The sequence below is a fragment of the Eurypyga helias genome, unplaced genomic scaffold, assembly GCF_000690775.1.
Source record: "Eurypyga helias isolate BGI_N326 unplaced genomic scaffold, ASM69077v1 scaffold2217, whole genome shotgun sequence".
Taxonomy (NCBI): domain Eukaryota; kingdom Metazoa; phylum Chordata; class Aves; order Eurypygiformes; family Eurypygidae; genus Eurypyga; species Eurypyga helias.
Window position 1 is genome coordinate 5,021 of NW_010260939.1, and position 21,460 is coordinate 26,480.

The window sequence follows — 21,460 nt, forward strand, 5'->3', positions numbered from 1 at the left end:
CAAATAGTGAACAGCAGTCGCTTACATTTTAAGTATATTTGTCCTGTTTAAATTCGACGTAGAGAGTGGAGATACCAATTTTAGGGCTACGCATATTTTAAACCTTGTAGGTTTGCCTGCTTGGAAGCCAAGGATCATCTGTTTTAGTCTTACCCGGGGCCCTCGTCACTTAGAGCTGCACTGATTCTGTGTGGATCATCCCTAAGAATTAAGTAGCTTCTGCGTGACGTTTGTCTTTTAGAGTTGTTACTACCTCTTTTATGAATTACAGCCGTGTTACCAGTTACCCCTCAAGCTGGGGTTAGGTTGAAGTTGTCACCTACTACCCCGCAGACGTGTTGGGTGTAACGGCAGTGGGCTTCACGGTGTAAGTCTAAAGAAAACATACGCTCTGTGTGCATTCAGGGCAACCGTGTGCTCACAGGTTTGGAGTGTTACTTAGTCACGGTAGAAAGGAATGTCTGGGGAAGCTTTAGAGCACCACGCTGATGTTTATTCAGCCTGAATGTTGTGATACTGTGCTTTCTGCTCCAAGCAGTCAGATTCACAATGTCTTTGTGAGACTTTTGGGACTTGGAACACCAAAGCTGTTTAGATCTTCTGGCTGTCATCTCAAACATTCAGTTTCTGCAAAAGATGTTAAGTGTTGTGTTTTTTTTTTTTTTAAGATCTAACTAAATTTTAGCGCAAATCGATTTATTTGATGGAAGTAGTAAATCCCAGAGCATATGGGTAGGATCTTCCTCAAAGCTGGTTTATAGCATCTCCAGTTGGACATTGATTCTCTGACTGATGTGGCAGTGATGTTACACTTCATTTGATTACAAAATAGTTTTATTTCAGTTTTTCCTAACCCCTCTTTTTTCAGTTAGACTCAGAAGCGTAGTTGTCAAACCTGTAGATGGAATATCTTTAAACTTTCTTGGTAAGTTTGAGTTTAGGTTTTAGGATGAAAGAGAGACTGAGATTTAGCCAGCAGTAAATTTTCCTTAGACTTCAAAGTGTTTTAGTATAAATAGGGGACAAATTCAGTATTTTGAAGACAATTTCCTTTTGATTCACTTAATATGCAGTATTTAATAATACGCAGTGCTTCAAACGTGAACTCGGCTTTTGTTTTTCCTTTTTCTGATTAAAGAGGCTTCCTTCCTTCTTACATAGGAAGTTTGATTGCCTTAGATGCTTAATCTTATGCGTCTAAAAATTTTTACTTATTTAAATGGGTATTTATATCTAAAAGCAAGTGCTAAGGAAGCGCCAGCTTTGGGATGACCGTTGAGGGCGATACAGCCGAAGGGGTTTCAGAGGGTAAGGAGGGCTTTGTCTGTATGACAGCTTACTCCTCAGCACAGTTTGAAATGGAAACTGAGGTTTGTCCGTCTGTCTTCCTTGCTGCAAAGAAATGTTTGTGAGGTCTCACAGCGTGGTGTCCTTTCTCCCTGGCGTAACGGTGCACTCGGCAGGTACCAGGTTGTTGCATTTTCCTAGCCCTAATGCCGAGTTCTGTGTGGTATGAGTAGGCTTCAGTTTACTGGTGGTGCATATAAATGTTGATACGTGCTCTGCCATGGCCAGGTTTCTCTTTCTCATTTTCTTTTCCTGGCAAAGTAAAATTAATAATCATTTCCTGTCTCTTGTGTTTAGGTTTGCAGTACAGATAGTGTCAGTTCAAAAGAGTTTCTGTGCATAATGATACGGAGAAGTACAGCAGCTGGCTGTGCTGGTGAGGCTCCCGAGTGTGGTGGCTTGTTATTTTTTTTCCCTTGCACGTGGTGGGCTACAAATAAAAGAAGCAGGTTTTCCCCAAGAAATTCTAAGGAAAATGTCAGGAGAGCTTCCTGCCTGGTAGTGGTGTGGTAGCTGCTGCCTCTTTAGCTGAGTTCTCATGATAATGCTTTTTGGCAATCAATAATCACTTATTAGGACACATGATTTGTTATTTAAGGATGTCTGTTGTGATTATTAATTTGTAATAACTTATTTCACATCTGGGCATGCCTGGATTTTCTGCCTGCCACTCTCAGCAGAGGGACACGCTGGAAGTCCCTGATAATGTGGTTATCAATTTACTCTCTTTTAATTGGTAATTTTGGGTAAGATCCTCTCTGCCACCATCATTTAGTTCCTCTGATGCTTTCTTTACTTTTGTACTTTTGTTTTCTGGCTTTCTTTAGCTTCTGTTTTAGAAGCCAGATGAGGGTGAGGAACAGAGACATGACAGACTGTCATTATTCTAGCTGCAGAAAAGATGAGGCATATGAGGAGGGAATGTGGGCTGTCCACAGCTTGAGCCCCTCACAGTTATCTCTTTAGAAGGGTTATGTTTTATGAATGAGCAAACTACTGTACTTAAAAGTAGCCCATCGTAACTTCATGAATTTTCAGAAATGACAGTAGAGCCATGCTCATGCATAATTGCTCTATTTTTTAAAGGATATAAAGTAGGACTGAGGACAAACCCCAGTAGCTCTTATCTTGTGTTACGGTATGAAAAGGGGTATGGACATTTCTCCTGACTGTGGCCAGAGGCTTAGGGCACTCAGAAGTTTTTTCTGGAAATATATCTTCCCAAACATTAAGTCAGTGGTTGATTTACACGAAGGCATTGTAAGGGTGAGCTGTTAAAAGAGGTCAGTATGATAAGGGCAAAACCTCCTCAAAACACTGATGTCCGCTCACCCGAACTCAAATTATTTTACTCACAGTAACCCAAACAAATAACAAGCCCCTGAGGGTTCAAAAATCATTTGTCTGTGTAAGGTGAAGGTCTTAGAATTTGGAGCAACTTAAAAAAACCCAACAAAACAAAAGAAAAGAAAAGGCTTTCTGTTCCTTCTAACTACTAAGTTCCTCTATATGTCTTAAATTTGACGTGAAAAATTACAACTTATGTTACAGGATTGTGACACTTATTTATTAGAAGTTTTCTCAAGTTTTTTTGTACAAAGTATGTAACCCAGGCTTCAGAGCATATGAGTATTAAGGTTTTTTCTGTTGTGTTTGGGTTTTTTGGTGTTTTTTTGAGTGTTATTTTTAAAAAAAGTAAGGACCGTATATTTTATTAATCAGATGTGGCTTGTATGTCACCAAAAGATCACATTTCTAGCTTTGAATAATTAATTTAAAATTTCATGTTTTCTCCTATATATTTAACTCTGCCTTTATTAAAGCTTCTCAGTCTCAACAACCGTGTTTAATGAGGCGTTTTGATTGTGGAGATTTAGAAAAATGACCCTAGCGAGGAGGCTGAGAGCAGACACTGTCCTTGATCCGCACTTGAATAACAGCTTTCCGTCCTTTTCCTTGGTGAAGTGACTTCCTTTCAAAAAGGTGAAGTTTGTCTTAAACCAGGAAGATTTTAGATGTTGCACAAATCCTGCCCGCGTGACGGCCAGGACCTCGTGGTCTGGGAGGAAGGTGAGGGGATGTGCAGTAATTCTGATTGTGCCAAAGCGGTGTCCTCAGGGGGCCTGTGCTTTACACAGCTGTCAGAGGTTAAACAGGGGAGGGGTAGCGCTAAAAGTAGCTAAGGCAAAATGATGGAAGTCTTAACACCTGGGGACAAAACTCAGCAGCTGGATCCTGCTTGGATTCTAACTCGGAGCAGGAGTAGAGAGCTGATGTCGTTAGCTGTGTGGATCAAGGTGTTTGCCTACAGGCAGGCCTGACAAAAGGTATCTTAGAGACTCTCTCTAATTTGTCTTTGTTACTTATCGCTGCTTTTAAGGAGCATTTTTGCTATGGTTAGACTTCCCAGCAAGTCAGTTAATATCTTGCTGATGTATTGTTTTTCCAAAGGATGAAGAGCATCAGTCATGGCCAGTCATGGCCAAAGTCATGAAGAGCGTGTCAGTCATCACACGTTTCCTGTGAGCAGACACTCGGGCCGGCTAGTGTGTTACATTCCCACGTAGCTCATGTTCAGAGTAAGGCGGTGTAGTAAATCCTTCTGTTTATCAGGTTTCAACCACAGATAGGCATGAAAAATCAGCAGTTCTAGATACCTGTGGTGAGGTTTCAGCATTGGATTATGAAGATTGATTTTGTCGATAGGGAAGGAATTTCAGTTCTGCAGCTTTTGTCAGTAGCATGAAGTTAGAAGGAAGTAATTCCAACTGAAGGGAATATCAGAGAAGACTTCAGGATGAGCTGCCCTAAGAAGGATTTTTGATGATACATGAATTGAGGGAATTAAGCAGCTAAAGTAGGAAAAACCTCCAGACTAGATCTTATAATTTTAGTTTTAATTTTTGATAGAAATAGAAACGAGGGCTGGAGCTGTAGAGAGGGCTTAAGTTAGGTATTGCCAAGGGCAAATAAGTGGTGTTGCAGATACGTGGGAAAAGCAGTCCCACAGAATCTGTTTTCATAAATTTCTGTAGTGAAGGAAAATAAGAAAAATAAGAAAAAATAGGAAAAAATACTTTCTGAGGAAATAAAAAGATGACTTTACCTCTTTAAATATGAAGTAATATTCTCTATATGACTTTAAATTACTAATTTGTAATATAAGATGTCCCAGTGTTATGTTACCATCATGCTGACGTGCGGCAAGAGCCATCCAGAGTTTTCTCTCTTGTTGCTCAGTGTCTGTGAGAAAGGGATTTAAAGTTTGGTGTTGTCTGAAGAAAATCTGTCAAATGCAAAATCTGCATGTGTGCCAACAATGTAATTAGCAGAACTGTTTTAGTAGGATTTTTTTGAATGGGCGGCAGTGTGAAAGATACCTACGGTGTACCTGGTTCGAAAGTCAAGTGTGTAGTGTTTAATACTGAGGAATTTCTTACTGGTAGTATGGTACAAAAGAGTGTGAAAATTCCTTTAGGGCTAATTCAGCCTGTGTCAGATTCCTGCCTTGGGATCTCAGTGGGGGGTTGACTTGCACTGCTGAATATCGTTGCAGGTATCTCCACTTGTTGTCGGGGTCTGGTATTCGGAACAGATAATTTAAGTAGAACCCGTCTGTGTGTCTGTAGGACTTAACCCAAATCCACAGAGGATTACCAGTTTTAAGCTGTTTCTGCTAAGATTTTGAGTGGAATTGTAACATATTATTTCTCCCATAATGTAGCTATGTACTGCTTACACACTACCAATGAACTACTACCAGTCATAATATACAAATGAGGTCACATGATAATGTACGCCTACTATTAATGTGCTGATGTACACACATAATTAATATATCTGCAAGATACATATGTGGGGGTGTTTTGATGGAAGGAGGCATTGAGACACCTTAACTATCGAGGATGTATGTTTCTAAAATTTCCTTCCTTCTGCTGTCCGGAAGCACAAATCATTTTCATAAATAGGGGAGAAAATGAATTTTACATACCTTATTAAAAATTACTTAAAGGTTCAGTTTAAACTCCATTCTGTAGAAAAAAACTATTCAGGAGGAAAGCAGATATGTCAGTCACAAAATAAGAGAGTGCATTTTCATTTTACAGTGTATATGTAATGATAATTACAGCAAACGCTAAACTTTTAAGTGTTTGCTGTGCACGTTAGAATGTGGACTTAGACTTTTAGAAAATCCCATTTATGAACACATACTTTGAAATTCTTCATGTGTTGTCACGGTAGACATACATATATTGCACGTTATTGTCCATGTTGGTCTCTTCATCACACTCATCGTCCTCTGGCAAGTCCTTGTCCCGTCCTGCTTCATTGCACACCCTGATGTTGCTTCTACAAGTTGTCAGGTCACATTTGTAGGTCTCAGGAGAAGTACAGTCCTGTTTGGTGTTTCTGTTAGAGTTTTTGCTTTGATATATAGTATGCAGTCGAGGGTAAACTAACTTACAGCCATTTTCCTCCAGACTGCCTTTGTCTGAGGGCGAAATCGTGATGATTTATTTAGTATTTTTGCCTGTGAATCAGATTGCCTGTGATTGATGGAAGAAGTAATATACCAGTGAGTTCTGTGAGGTCATACGCAGGGGTTACGTATGCTGGTCAACGGAGACGCTTGCGCCTGTCTCTTCGATCCTGTGCACTGCAGTTCAACATTCTGAAGAGCATTCGGGCGTTTCAGAGGTAACCGACGTGCTGCTGAGAGCTTTGATCTTGCCAAGATGTCCAATGACATCAAGGTCTCTTAACTATTAAAACACAAGTACCTGGAGGACCCTTTTCAAGTCCTTTTATATTTTGATTAATAAAGCTTGCTGGGGCATGTGAGGCTTAATCTCAGTCCTTACGCCATTTTCCACCATTTCCTTAAAGAGGTATTTCTCAGGTATAATGACGTACTAGGTACAGTGCGTCAGTGTTTAGTGAACCCACAGTAAGTGGTAAGAGTGGAATTTGTATCCAGGTATATTGTTCGGTAAAAATCAGTTATTCTTCAGTTATGAATTATTTTTGGATAGAGGAATAAATGCACGTCAAGAACTTCAGCAGAACGTGAAACAGAAGGAATTCACGGTTGATGAGGATATTGATTTCCAGGCTCCTGAGAGCCAGAAGTCTGTAACCTTTCTACTCCTGGCAGGGTTACCCAAGTGACACTCAAATCCTCGGTAGATCTTGCTGTTATAGAGGCAGATTTTCAAAGGTTCTTAGTTCAGCCTCTAATTCAGTGCTTGCTATTTTAAGCCTGCAGCACGCCCAGGCAAACTAAGCTAATAGTGGGCATTTACAAACTTGTGATGGCTTCCGCAAGGCCTGTTCTGGGAGGAGACAGGCAATTTTGACACCAATGTCTCCCTTTTGCACTTACTCTTTTTGGACAACCTTTTAGTTAATATCTTCAGGGCATTCAGGGAGCCCCCGATCTCATGTGGCACTCCTCCCTTAGAACTCGCCCTGCTGTGGGTCACCGTGGTGTCCTTCAGCCTCACGCTGACAGCAGCATCTAAGTTCCCACTGCTGCACTTTCCTTGGGTGTCTCGACTGCTGCCCAGGGGCTTGTGGAACGCACATTCTGACACGGAACACAACTCTGAAACACACCTGGTTCTATTTAGTATGGCAGTGGGTAATATCCATGCCGCTACTTTTTACATGGTGATTTTTAGGTGGATTTTTGATGCTCCTTCTGGCTTCTGTGCCGTGCAGTTTAACATCACCCGCAAGCAGCGGGGAAAGCGTGCAGCTCCTCTCTGCCGTCGGTCTGAGTGCCGGGGAGAATTAGAGCTGGGGACTGCGAGGGCAGCGCCATAGCAGTGTGGGCTGCAGGAGTCTCACCTCCGTGCCAGTCTGGTTTTGTAATGAAGCAGTTCGATTTGATCTTTGAAAACTTTGACTTGACGTACAGCGCTATGAAGAACATTTTGCTAGAAACTGCACTGAGCATCCTTACAGACGGCCTGCCAGCTCTTCCAACTGCAGGCGCGTTACCCAACACACCCGATTCACCTCGGAGTCGCAGTTACCCGCTGTGAAGTGGGTGCCTTTGCCATGGACACCCAAGGCTTTAGAAGACTTGGATGTATGTGGTAACTGAGCGTTTTTTTGATGATAGTGTAAAAATGTGTGTTGTACGTATCCGTGTTCTGTGATGGCACAAGGCATGTTTAAGGTTCTTTTTCAGGAAACTGTCATTCGCTGTTTGATAAATGAGAAGTTTCGTTTTGCTGTAGCCACTGTTTTTTCATATATGCTATCTTAATATGTGCTGATATGATATTCCCTGGGGCGTTAGGCGTCAGGTACAGGATACAATTACAAATAAATTCATTTAGTTTAACAAGTTACTGTCAATACACTTTCTGTTGCTCATTAGAGAAAGGAAAAAAAATTGATGTATTCTCAGTTACAGTTCTAAAATTCAGATGAATTAATACAGTTTTACAAGTTTAAGTAAGAAGAACTGTGATTATCTTGGGCGATTTTTCTAATAAAAGAATTTTCAGAATAAGAATAGAAAGTACTCAAAGGTCTTGATGGACTAAGTCTCAGGAATCTAAACTAAGAAACTTATATTTGGCTTTGTTAATCACAGCACCAAGGAGTTTTCTTTACACAATCCACTTACTGGTTGTTTATAGATTGCAGATTATGATAGGGTGTACTAAATGTGCCACTTGCCATCAGACAGAGGTTCCTAATTGGGAAAAGCTGAAGCTTGTGAAGGATCGATGTGAAAGATACACTCGTACTGCTGTGGGAGTGAAGGGATAGCATCAATAAATGCATACATCAGACAAAAGTAACGTATTTTAGTTGGAACATGGATGTTTTTTTGGAGAAAGATGTAATGCTGCCATTAAGGAAGTGGAAAGGAGGGAGAGTATAGCTGTGACACCTTCCTGGGAGAATGTTCCTCCATAGCAAGATAACACTGTTCACAAGATTAGACATTTTGGCAACACTTTCATCTTTAGAATCTTAAATACAAAGTTCTTTGTATTATTAATTAGATTTAAATTAAAGCTGATGAATTTAGATGTTTCTCTTTGTATGTTGTTTCAGTTCCTAGAATTATAGAATCATGGAATGGTTTGGATTGGAAGGGACTTTAAAGACCATCCAGTTCCAACCCCCTGCCATGGGCAGGGACACCTTCCACTAGACCAGGTTGCTCCAAGCCTCATCCAGCCTGGCCTTGGACACTCCCAGGGATGGGGCATCCACAGCTTCTCTGGGCAACCTGTCCCAGTGCTCCCCACCCTCTCTGGGAAGAATTTCTTATCTCCCCGAAGCATTCCCTTCTCCAGGCTGCACAAGCCCAACTCTCTCAGCCTGTCACCATAGCAGAGGTGCTCCAGCCCTCGGAGTATCTACTTGTAAAGCTATTTTGAAAATAAATGTGTGTGTGTAAATATGTTTTCATGTATGTATAATTAATAAATACTGAAATCAGGTAGTAACACCATCAGCTTTAAAAATTCTGACCTCACATCCATTATTAAACTCGTGGATAAATCATGTTGGAAATGTAGGCCGCTTTTTCTACCCGGACCTTGTTCCCTGTCACTTCCCCAGGCTTGTTAGCTGGGGCGTAGTGCCGTGTCGCTGCAGCTGTCTGGCTGTCAGAGCCGGACAGGGTCTGCTTACACCACTTCTCTGGGGCCGGAGGTGTTAAGCGCGGACTGCAGGAACACGCGTGTTGGCTACGGCAGCAAAACGTTATGCAAGGTCAGTGCCAGTCCACTTGGGAGCCACGCTGGCCAGGCAGCCTAAGTTACGTCTACACTCTGCTCCCTTGTGTTACTGGCAAATATTAGCTGTACCAAAAATATACACCCTTTGTCACAGCCTTGTGTTACCCCAGCTAAAAAGTTGCTTCAAACCCTGAGCTAGCTGTGTGTGATGGAAGGAAACGCTTTTTTTAGTTGAAAGTGTAGATATATTTATTAAGGAGAAGAAGGCTTTCTGTCTTCTGTATCACTTTCTTGTAGATTTTAATCCCATCCTTTGGTCTTGTATTCAGACACTTTCTTCATCCGGGATATTTTCCCACCTTTTCCTCCTTTAAGAGGATGCTTAACTCCATTCCTCGAGATTCAGAGCAGTTTCTTCAGTCTGACATTTTCCTTTCTGCCACCTTTCCAGCGATACCTGCTGGATATTTATTACTTGTTGAGGAGCTCCACTGTCTTCACTGGTTGATTAATAATGGCAGAGGTATCATAGATACTTTTCCTCAGTTCTTAAGGAACATCTGTTGCCGAATTCTGGAGAACTGAATAGTTCTATTCTGTGGTGCTTTGTTTTGGTGGGTTGTTTTTTAACAAACATTTAATTTTCAAAATTCAGAGTTGCTGTAATCATTGCGTAAACAAAATATTTCTTGATAACTTTTTTTTTTTAGCAAAAAGCTTTTCAGAAAATGTGTTTAAAGTTTGAAAATTTAAGCTTGTGTGATCTTTCCTAAAAAGAGCTATTGGTACAATATAGCATGGGTGGCCCTGATCTTGCAGTTCAGTAGTAGATGTGCTGGTTGGTTTTTTTCCGTCATTGTGTCTGAATGTTGTTGATTGCAGAAGAGCCTTAAAACCCAAGCTTTTTTGGATTCCATGCCAACAGTATTGCAGACAATACTCAGGTTTCTGTTACTCTGAGTGCCATTAAGTAGCTGTCTAAATATTTCTTCATTTTTCTGTGACCATTAGGAAAGGATTGGTACGTGGTGCCCTTGTCCCTTACTGTGACAGACGTGAACGACAACGTACCTGAATGGGCTATGGAGCCCTTCCCCTTCTTGGCTGTGGTTTCCCCTGAAGCTGTGGGAGGTACTGAAGTATACAAGCTGCGTGCTCTGGATGCAGATGAAGGAATCCGTGGAGCTGTAGAATATTTTCTCTTGGAAGGTAAAATTTAATCTCATTCTCTGTGTATTAGGCTTCACTATTGTGACTTTTTTTGTCTTCTGTCCTCAGTTTTGTTAGTGGAAGATCTTCCCTTCTTCCTGCAAAAAGTTCTTAACCCTTCAGCTCTGTGTGTGGAAAGAAATCAACTTTTGTTGAGGGTATGGACAGATTTGCCAGCTTTGAAGCGTGTTCTCCCTGCAAGGTTGGATTCCTGCCCAGATCGTCCCCTTGGGGATGATGGGGGCTGGAGCGGTCAGTGCTCTGCAGGGCTTTGGCACGGGGGTTGCAGCGGCAGCAGCAGTCGCTCTGCGGCACTGCCTGGTTGGGCAGGGGGTTACCGCTCCTTTTCCCTTGTGGGAGCTGTGCTCCTGGCTCATGTCTAACAGATGCTGGAGGGTCTGGGTTGTGCCTTAGCTTTGCAAAGCTAGTTTTCTTTGTGGGGCTCTTAAAAGAAACTTCAGTTAATAGTTCAAAACTAAGCTGAAGGGGAGCAACAATACTGCTCCAAAGGTGAATTTGTTCCTCTTGGCCAGGACTCTGGCAGGGTATTTTCTGGTAAGGGATACTTAGTGTCAAACAACAGCAAAGAATTGGAGGATAAAGAAGTGATAATTGTCTAGAGAAGTAAAATGCAACTTAAAGGTGTAATCGTGAATGTAATTACTGATTTCTAAGTTGTAAATTTGTGAATTTTTGTGTGCCTGCTGATTCTAAGCCAAAACCAACTTGGGAATTGATACCATATTCTCATTCTCATTTTAACCAAGTAAAAATCTTTTTGCTGACAACAATTTATGGATCTCTTCCTTTTAGGTGGTGAAGACAGATTTGAAGTTGAGAAGGACACTGGGTGGATTAAAACGACAGGTTTGCCGTTGGTGAGGGACAAGGAGTATGTACTGACTGTCCTAGCAGCAGACAAACTTGGAAGCAGAGGGTCTCCAGCCACTGTTTCTGTACTTGCTGGGTTTCGACCACCACAGTTCACCAACATGTCATACTTGGTTTATATTCCTGAAAGTATGCCGCCAGGGAAATCGTAAGTAACACTTAATGCAGTGAGATTGTGTTCCTAGGTTAACTTCTGTTTCATCTCCCCAAAGCCTCAGCATTGTTTGTGAATCATAAATAGATACCATGAGAAGCAATATGAATACCTTAATAGAAACGATCAAGATACAGTTTAAACACTTTGGAATTCATTGGAAAAAAGTGCCAGACAAGAGCTAAAAACCTCTGCCCCGTATAACCCGTAGCATGTACGCCTTTAGCGACCGGCTTTTATCCTTTTGCAGTTACCTGTCGAAACTTCAGGGTGGTATGACCGGAGTAGCAAACTTACAATGCCGTTACTAAAATGAATCTTTTGCAGTTTGCTTGAACTTTTCATTTCCTGGCTGAAAACCATCACTACTGTAGAAGAAGGTTAGAAGAGGCAAACTGAGTTGCAACAAAAACGAAATCCTCTGTCCCTGTGTTTTTAACCCTTACTGTTTGCTCCTTCCAAGAATCCTATATCAATTTTAACTTCAAGATGATAGAACTACTGTGTAACAAAACGTTTGAGTTTGGTGTTCAGGGACAGCCATCACTGATCTCAGTGAGTATTGCTGCGGTCAGACCCTACAGGATTGGACCATCATTTCTGACATGTATAACTTTTGTCACACCTTTCCGGATGTTGTAGTACTTAAGCTTAAGAGGTTTTTTTTTTCTTTTTTAATGCAGCTTTCTTACAGTCGCTGCTGTATCATATCAGAACAAATCTCTGCGCTACAGTCTGCTAACTAATCCTAGTGGTCTATTCAGTATTGATCGGGCAACAGGAGCAATCAGTTTAACTCGGAGTGTGGATTATGAGAGGGGCCAACACCAGTATCTCCTTTTGGTCAGAGCAGAAGAAAATGAGGAGCAGTTCAGTAGTGCAGCTGAGGTGGGTGTTCTCTTCCTGCAGTGGGTAAGTATTTCCACTTTCCTTCAGCCTTGCCAGGTTTCTGCACAGATTAACTAGGGACTCCCGTTTCCCTGGCTCGTGATGTCTATTCTACTGTCCATTTTAAAAGTCTGTGGGTAGATGTTAAGGGCTGGTTTAGGCAGAGAAATTGTGGATGCTCCATCCCTGGAAGGGTTCAAGGCCAGGCTGGACGAGGCTTGGAGCAACCTGGTCTAGTGAAAGGTGTCCCTGCCCATGGCAGGGGGGTTGGAACTGGATGGTCTTTAAGGTCCCTTCCAACCCAAAGCTTCACTTGATTCTATGATTCTATGCTGAAAAGGCTATTTCTGAGGGATCAATATGCCATCCCATCATAGGTCCTAGGTCTTATTTGGGAATATAAGGAAACAGATGCACAAAAGCCAAACATGAGGTTTTGTCTTACTCTAAACCTTCATAAAGTATGATGTGTATTTGAGATTATTCCAATTTAAAACAAAGGCAGAACAGAAAATGATTTGTTTTGGATCAAGAACATGAAGTGAACTTGTACAGAGAGAAAGTAATAAAAACTCCCAGATGTTAAAAGACGGTGGTTTGTGGTGTTTTAGAAAGCTAGTTGACAGCAAAAGCCTTTCTGAATATAGTTACTACAGTTGTTTGAATTCCAGGATTGACTGGTCTAGGAAATCCATGCAATACAACGGCTGGTTCCTGCTGCAGGAGATAAGATGTATGCTATAGAGGGAACAGGAGACAGAATTATTGGGAACAAGTGGGAAGACACAGAGAGACAGTGGGTCCGTGTAACTAACAGTGGCTCTAGCACACCAGAGGCTGATAATTTCTATTGACCCTTTTACGTATTACAAGATTAAGAGTAGTAGAATATGACTTGAAAGAGGATTATGACATGATTTACAAATACATTTAGCCTAAATGTAGTTTAACTTGTACTACTTTACACAGATATAACCTCAGTAGTTATGAGAGAGCAACTCCCAGTTTATTCCGATGTAAGGGAAGATGGAGTATACGTCTGCCTGTTGCACTGTGATGCAGAATACCTCAGCTGACTTCAGACAGTCTGCGGTGTAGCAGTATGAACCACCATAAAAGCTAATTTAACATACTCCTTACTGTTTGGATTGTAAAGAATGCAGCTGTGGACTCGTATGTCACATAGGAACAAGAAAACTTTTTTTGAGATGTTAGAAGCAGAATTGAATTTCTTACCTGCTTTACCATAATTGGTTCCATTTCTGTCTGATTTATGCTGCTATAATTGAATTCAGACCTTGGTCTTGGAGATTTATACTGCTAAAATGTAATCTACGTGGCAGTAGAATTTTTAGTGTTACAAATCACAGAAGTGTTGGAAGGTAAGATAATGGAAATAGGATGCTTGGAAAGCAGATGGTCCCTTTTCCTCTAAATTAGTAATAGGAGATAATCACTGGAGCTGAAGGGTTAGTGGAAAATGTTCCTGTAGTGGACTGGCTTTGGCAGTTCCTAGTATTTTTGAATCTAATATTTCAACGTTTCTCACTGAAAAAAAATGGCTTATCCTCTGTGCTGTAGCTTCTGAAGACCTCAGGGATGTTTTTGGGAAATTCTACCTTCTGGTATTTCTAGAGCAATGAAGTCATTGCCTTGATTCACTTTGCTGTTTAACATTCCCCTCTTTTCCATTCAGGTTTTGGTTGTAATCACAGATGTGAATGATTGTGCCCCTGAATTTGATCAGTCGATTTACAGCAGAGTTGGAGTTCCTGAAACAGTTAGTATGACAACTGCGCTTCTACAAGGTTAGTACTGCTCTAACTATTTGTTACATTCAGTGGGAATATTTTTTTTTTTCCTCCCACTAACTAGCATTCAGTTCAGAAGACAAAATTACCTGCCCCAGCATGGGTAGTTGCAACCCTCCGAAGGCAAATGGCATCTTCTGGAGTTGGGTTGTAATTATTTACTGCCACCACAGTTCTGGTGGACGGGAGACAAAGGCAACAAATCTTGGTAGGATTTCGAAGTAACAGGACTTCAGTTGTGGTTGGTGTCATAGCAGCAGCCTTATAGTAGTAATCTTCCAACTTTTCTTTATTTGAAGGAAGGGAGCGATGTTGGATCAGAAATTATGGACTCACAAGCTCACCTCCTCTGCCCGTCTTTGAGTCCCACGTGGGCTCGCTGAGGCAATGCTGCTCTTGGGTGTTAAAAGCCTCTTGCACGGTTCAGCTGTTGCGTGTGAGGTTTTCTTTGGATGCTTGAGAAAAAGACACTGCTTCTTCCCAATGTAACCAATAACTTCAGCTTTAAATGATGAAGCTCTGGAAATTATGTAATTTTTGGTTATGTAAATGGCAAAAATCTTATATTGAGAATGTTTATAAAAAGTTTTAAATCCAGCACACAAAGGCAAGGTCTGGTGGCTGAATTCAGCTGGAGACTTACCTTCTTTTTTTTTTTTAAATAAACAGGCAGGGGTTAGCTCAATAAAAAGGACAGAGGATAGCAAAGTTTTATAAATTATTTCAAGTGCCACATGCCAAGACAGATGCTATTACAGTTTTATACTACATGCTAATTCTAACATTCCAATTCACAAACTTTGATCTAGGCAATGTCTTTCTCTTCTCTTTCAATAGTGACAGCCACTGACTGCGATTCAGAAGAGAATGCAGAAATACTATATTACACTTTGAGTCAAGACTTCAGTATTACTTCTCATGGTACTATTTTTCCAGCGACACGGTTGGACTACGAGCGACCTCACCATCTTTATGAGTTTGTAATTATGGCTGTAGATAAAGGGGAAGAGCCGAAGACTGGGACAGCAACTGTTAGGATCCATGTTTCAAATGTCAATGATGAAGCTCCTGAGTTTTCCCAGACAATGTAAATGCACAGTTGTAAAACTCTGTTATCTTTGTCTTTTACTGTTGCTTTTTCCTTTTGGTTGGCAGGCTGATCATTACAGGGTGGTAACTGGCTTCGGTTCAGTCAAATCTGAGAGCTAGGCTGACAAATGCAGGATGATCTTTTGACTCTGTTACTACCAGGGAAAAAAAATGCTTTAAGCCTGGTTCTTAATGGTATGGTTTAGCCATACTTTGAACGTATAGGAGGACTTACGTATCTAGCTAGATAGAGGTAGTATATAGTTGCTTTTGATGGATCTTGCACTTAACATTTTTTCCAGTACGTAGTGAAAGAGGCGATGCAGTAATTTCAGATGATACGTTTCAAGACGAGCTCTCCACCACCAAAGGAAATCAGGCAGAAAAAGGAGGCAACTCAGTCTTGTCCTCAGCCCCCATCCAAAGTACGTGGTGGTTTTTTGCCTTTTAATTAGGCAATTCAAGCTTAGACAGTCAGCGGACTGCATCCCTGCTTTATAATTGTTCAAGAAAAGTGCTTAGATGACAGAATCCTAAATGATCACCGAATCATAAAAACCACAAAGTAAATGTCAATAAGCAGAGTTCACTTAATCCTACAAACTGTACTTTTTGTACAAGTTGCTCAGAAAAAAGCTCAGGCAGAGATTTTGGTGATGTTAAGCTTATGGTTTAGCTGAACAAATCATCAGTGTTTTCTGACAGTCCTTATTTTATGTAAAGGTAACCTCTGGCTTCAAAATCTTGTGCCTTCCTTTCTTTCCTGAACATTGCTTAGGAGATATGACCTGGAAGAGTGGATCTTTTGTAAATCCTTCTTATTGGATCTCCATGTATTTTCAAATACTAGATGAGGTTGTTTCTCACTCTTCAGATGAGAAGAGTATTTTCATTTATTTATTTGTTTTACTATTTAGGGTCCTTGAATATTATCTGTATCTGTTCATAATTTTTTAATCAGAAATAAGTGATAGGATTAAAGATGTTGTAAACTTCTCTAACAAATTTGAAGCAGAAAGCATAGTTTAAAAAAAAAATCCTCAACCCTGCCAGGTCTTATATTTAAAGTTTACTGAAGAATATGATTAAAACAGAGATAATTTTAAATTACCAAACATTCACAAGAAGTTTTTCAGGGAAACTATGTATAGATTGGCATTGGAATTTAATTTCTCTCCTGAAATTCAAATTATCTCAAGTTTTTGTTGGTTAACCAGGGTTTGATTTTGCTTTACCTTTCCAGTTATTAAAAAAAAAAATCTTAAACCCAAAGGTGAATTACAGGCAGAGCTTAGTTGAAGTTTTCTGTGAAGTGGATTCATAACAAACATGCATAAATTAGATGCCATTGAGGGACTGGTTTGCAATTAATGTTATGCTCTGTGGCAAGCTGATGCAAATCAAGGTGATGATGATGTCCTTCTAGCCCTCTGAATAGATTTACAGTCCGGTATGAATTTAGGATTCCTTGCTATGAGCTTTCTTTCATCATGGTATTCTGTAGCTCAGATACAGAATGCTTAAGGCTACCGCTCCATATCATTTTGTCGGTTCTAATTTCTCCTTTTTGAGACCTCTTCTGAGGTCAAACTCTTCTGTCCCTATATTTATGTTCAAAACTATGACGGTTACAGTTCATTTGCTTTCTAGATGTAGATTTAGACAGTGTCCTGAGGGTTGTGACTGAGCTATACCAGAATAATTTACTACTTTTACTTCATTGCATATTAAATTGGAGGAAGACAAAAATCTGTGTCCACAAAGGTTTTGATGCAAACACACATATCTAGACAGCAAAAGTGAAGGCAGAGGTTTTGTGTGCATCCATTTGTTTTTTCCTTCTTCTCAGCGTATGGAGAGTGGGTCTGTAAGCGCTCTGAACCCAGTGGTACGTATGTATTGTATCCATACTGGTGGGTACAGCCAGCTGTAGTTCATTCTCATGGCTGAGCTGTGGCCTATCTACTACGGACAGGTCTGTGCTGTGCTTAGTTGGGCCTATGCTCAATCCCGTCAGCTGAAATAATACATATTTTTTTACAAGGGCCTGTAGTGACAGGACAAGGGGTAACGGGTTTAAATTGAAAGTGAGGAGGTTTAGATCAGACATCTGGAACAGGTTCTCCACGGAGAGGGTGGGGAGGCACTGGGACAGGTTGCCCAGAGAAGCTGTGGATGCCGCATCCCTGGAAGTGTCCAAGGCCAGGCTGGATGAGGCTTGGAGCAACCTGGTCTAGTGGAAGGTGTCCCTGCCCATGACAGGGGGTTGGAACTGAATGATCTTTAAGGTCCCTTCCAACCCAAACCATTCTATGATTCTATGATATCTGGGGTTTTGCTAAAGCAGGGGGCTTTTCTGCTCCAGAGAGTGTTAAGCCTAGGCTGATAATGCCTCTTAAGAGCTTACGTAAGTGATGTGTCTGGGCTTGAGATTTTTGTAAAATTGACATTACGCACATATCCTTCGGATCTGATTCTCCTCTTAGGCGTGCTGGTGCAACGACTGCACTGAAGGCTTTTGACAGTTTGTGTCAGGGAGTGGGACATAATGGGCAGTGCTGTAGCTTAGCAAATGCTTGCTTTGATTCTGGGAATCCTGCATCTTTTTTTTTTTTTTTTTTTAAATAAAAACTGAATGGTGCATTTAGCCCAAGTCTTGTTGCAAAGCTTCAATACTGCTGAAAGTTTGCAGTGGAAATCTGTGGGAGGTGACAACAGAAAGACCTGCATGGTTGGATAGATCGTCAATACTATCGTTTCACTCATTAACAAAGAAACATCTTGTCTGTGTATTAATAAATTACACATCTCTGCAGTGCCCTTTGCACAGGCAGTCAGCAGGCGTTGTAAAGCATAGTTCTGGATATATTATTTCCTGTCTGAATTCATAAACGTGTTGTCATCATTTCTTTTAACAGCTACAGCAGTTTTGTTTCTGAGGATGCAGGCCCAAACACACTGATTGCTACAGTTAATGCTGTTGATCCTGATGGAGATGGTGTGACATACGATATTCTGTCTGGGAATCAAAAAGGAAACTTTGTTATTGACCCTAAGAAAGGTAATAATGTATTAGTGCTTTGCTGCTGCAGTCATAATGCTGATTCTGATATGATACGCCTTGAATTTGGTTTTCATTAGCTAGCAATGATAAAAACTGAATAGCATATGCTATTTTTGAAGCTAATACTTTAAAAAGTGCAGGAAAAAGATGTAGTTGTTCTAGACACTTACAACATCAAAAAACTTGTATAATTTTCCTAAGGGCTGTATATAATTGACCTTACTTGTTCATTGTTTGTTTTCAGTCCGTAACTAAATAGAGAGCATTATTACACGTGATGGGTGACTTAGTAACGTAATAGAGAACGTTACTTTCATAACAGTGACATTCCAAAATGTCAAACAAGGATTTGAATAACATTTATTCAAGGGCACTAGTTTCCAAGTTGCAGCAAGGACAGGCAGGGAAGGTGAACTGGGAGTCCGGGGTGACAGCAAGGCAGGCAGGGGAGCAGAGCAGGACCGGTGATACAAACCGGGTTCCTCCAACAGCCCCGTGGTCAAACAGGCCGTGATGAGGGGTGTTCTGGGTCAAGCCGAAGCTGGGTCAGCGAGGCAGTGCTGGGGTCAGCAGGGGCCACAGACAAGGCTTCTGGCAGCTACCTGTTGGATCCAAGGCTGCAGGTGTCTGCGCTGGGCTCGACCATGAGCAGCCCAGGCCCAGGAGCAGGAGGAAGAGTCGGCGAGGCCTGTTGGTGCACTCAAAGCCTGACATCCACCTGCTGTGATTAGCCAAAGATACCATTAGTGATCACATAGCCATGTGAGGAGAAAAAACAATGGGATGACAGTTCTGACTGGAGAAGTTTTCTTTGTGCAGCTTTTTCAATAGCTCAGTTTTGACCAGTTTAAAGTGGGTTTTTAGATTAGGCTTTTTTACCCCCGTGCTTATGTCTGTCCTGATTACACATGTGTGAGCAAACACTTCTTAACTGATTTTATTTGTGGTGTACTGGCACAACATGATGCATCTTTAGGTGGAATGAGACTAAAGAAGAAATAGTTAACCCAAGAACTTACAAGTATATTTTTCATTTGAGGACTAAATCATTTACATGAACAGTGTTATTGAGCCAGGAATACTACATGCATGAGATGAAAAATGTGTGGAGAATACTTTGAAATTTAAGTAATTTGTTCTGAAATACCAGTATTTACATATTTTAAAATTCTTTTCAGCAGTTGCATATTTTTAGAACCTCAAAGGAAAAAATCCCACAACATTGGTGCCCTCTTTAAAAAAAAAATTAAAACAATGCACAAACACAAATCATCTGAGTAGGCTGGCATATCCCTTTAAATTAACAGGATTTATTTGCTGTTTGTTGCTTGAAGAAACAAAAGAGGATGTTTTGAGATAGAATTAACTTCAATTTATTAACTTCAAGTAAACTACTTTATATTTAACCTGCTTCGAACTGCAATCAAAATCTGAACTTATATTTTTTCAAAGCACAAGCGTTGAATATAGAGGGAGGGGTAAGCCTCCCTAAGTTACTCCTTCTCTTTATCTTACAGAGTTCACTTAGCGAAATTTTCATTTCAATGTAAATCATGGTTTTGCCATATTAATATTAGATTCTAGAATGTTCCCAAGAATATGGTCTGCAGGTAACTTGCAAGTGTTGAGGTGTGATCCTGAATTTATTGAGATCTCCTTTTATCCTTTCTGACTTAAAAATAGTGTTGTAGGTGCCAAGGGTTAAATTTCTAAAGATACTTTGGCACCTGAAGAGGGAGGATGGTTTTAAATGTGCCTGATTGCCACAGAGCTGTCAGTATAGCTGGTGCTTCTGAAAGTTTTTATTGTAAGTGCTCAAAGAATCTTAACATTGATTGATAGCATCTCTTAGGATGAGCTCCATAGTTTTAATGTAGATAACCATGTATATGTACTTTTGTACTTGTTAAACCTATTAATTGTTACAGTCTTTGAAATTTAATTTTAGAAACATTAGCTTTTTTTTTTTTCCCAAAACACTTTTGGGATTTGTTGCTTTATCAACCAGTAAAGGTTTACAGAGTGGCTTGCAGCAGTTTCTTCTCAGAAATGATGTCAGGATAATAGTCTGTACCCCCTTGTCACAGAAATGCCAAGGTAAAATGGAAATGTGTCAAAAACAAGTGCTGCAGCTACAGCAATGCATTTGCAAGCAAACGGAGTGACATTGATGCTGTGACAATGCTGTGTTGTAATGACAGTTGCGATTATGCCTGATGAATAATAGAGGTGATTGAATGATGATGGAGCAAAAGAGTGACAGCTGCTTACTGCCTGGTCTCCACAGCTGTAGTCTCTCTTGCTTTTGCAGCAGATCTGTCATGCTTCTTTCTCTGATGGTGCCTTTATGTCCCATCCAGTGGGGTGTAAGGAAATACAGGTTTCTGAGGATATGCCTGTACAGCTAAAGGTTGTGCTGCAGGCAGGGAAACTGTCACTGGATTCAGCTGAGCTAGCGTGGGTAGCTACGGCTGTAGGCATGAGGGCACTGGCTTCGTCGCAGTGGCATACGGGACGGTAGCCAGGCTCGCTGGTGGGACTGGTGCAGACCCAACACAACTCTGCCACAACGCTGCTCTGGATTTTTCATTTTGGTTTGTTTTTTTCTGCAGCAGATAGACTAAAGCTAATAGGTGCAGGTCAGCTGAATTGTAACTGCTGTCTTGTTTGGCTCTGTGGACATACCTGCAGATAAACCAACCTCTTGCGTTGTCTTGGTTTTGTTTCAATGTCAGACTGCTGTAAAAATACCATAGTTCAGTTCTAGCAGCCTTGTGGTTTATTGGTGAATGGGTGAACGAGAATGGTTTGTTGTCATGCTTACTAGTGAGAAGAATTAGAGTAATTGGTTAAAGTAGTAAAAAAAATGAAACCCCACAACTTGTTGTTTTACAGGGCTAATTAGACTTCGTTCAAGTCCATTTCCTAAGCTGCAGGGGACAGAATATGTACTTAATGTCACAGCTACTGATGACAACACCTCTGGAGGGCCCCATTCTCTTACAAGTACTGCCCAGGTTGTTGTGAAAATTGATGATGTCAACAATAACAAACCTGTCTTTCAGAAGGTAAATATCTGAGGCTGTGTGGTAAATGTTTAAGCATGTATTGTCCCTGCAAGTGATGCAGCAGATGACCTATTCAGTAAGTGGTCTGCTTTCATCTCCGAGTCCTGATGCCGTTGTCTTCTCCATCTTTTCCATCCCTTTCCTAAGACTTAGAGGGTTTGTTCTCCTCTTGTGGCAGAACAGCTCTTGTGAGCATTGTCTCTTCCCTGAACCACATCTCATCTGTGGCA

General features: G+C 40.9%; 1 protein-coding gene across 1 annotated transcript in view; it reads left to right on the top strand.

Moving 5' to 3' along the window:
* The first annotated feature begins 10,138 nt into the window (after positions 1–10,138).
* LOC104512263 (neural-cadherin-like) overlaps positions 10,139–21,460 on the top strand; it is a 47,022-nt gene continuing 35,700 nt past the window's right edge. The window contains exons 1-7 of the mRNA XM_010155182.1: positions 10,139–10,265; positions 11,079–11,304; positions 11,994–12,198; positions 13,895–14,006; positions 14,847–15,096; positions 18,017–18,159; positions 21,058–21,230. Coding sequence (XP_010153484.1) covers positions 10,139–10,265; positions 11,079–11,304; positions 11,994–12,198; positions 13,895–14,006; positions 14,847–15,096; positions 18,017–18,159; positions 21,058–21,230 — 1,236 coding nt within the window. The remainder of the gene's footprint in view (positions 10,266–11,078; positions 11,305–11,993; positions 12,199–13,894; positions 14,007–14,846; positions 15,097–18,016; positions 18,160–21,057; positions 21,231–21,460) is intronic.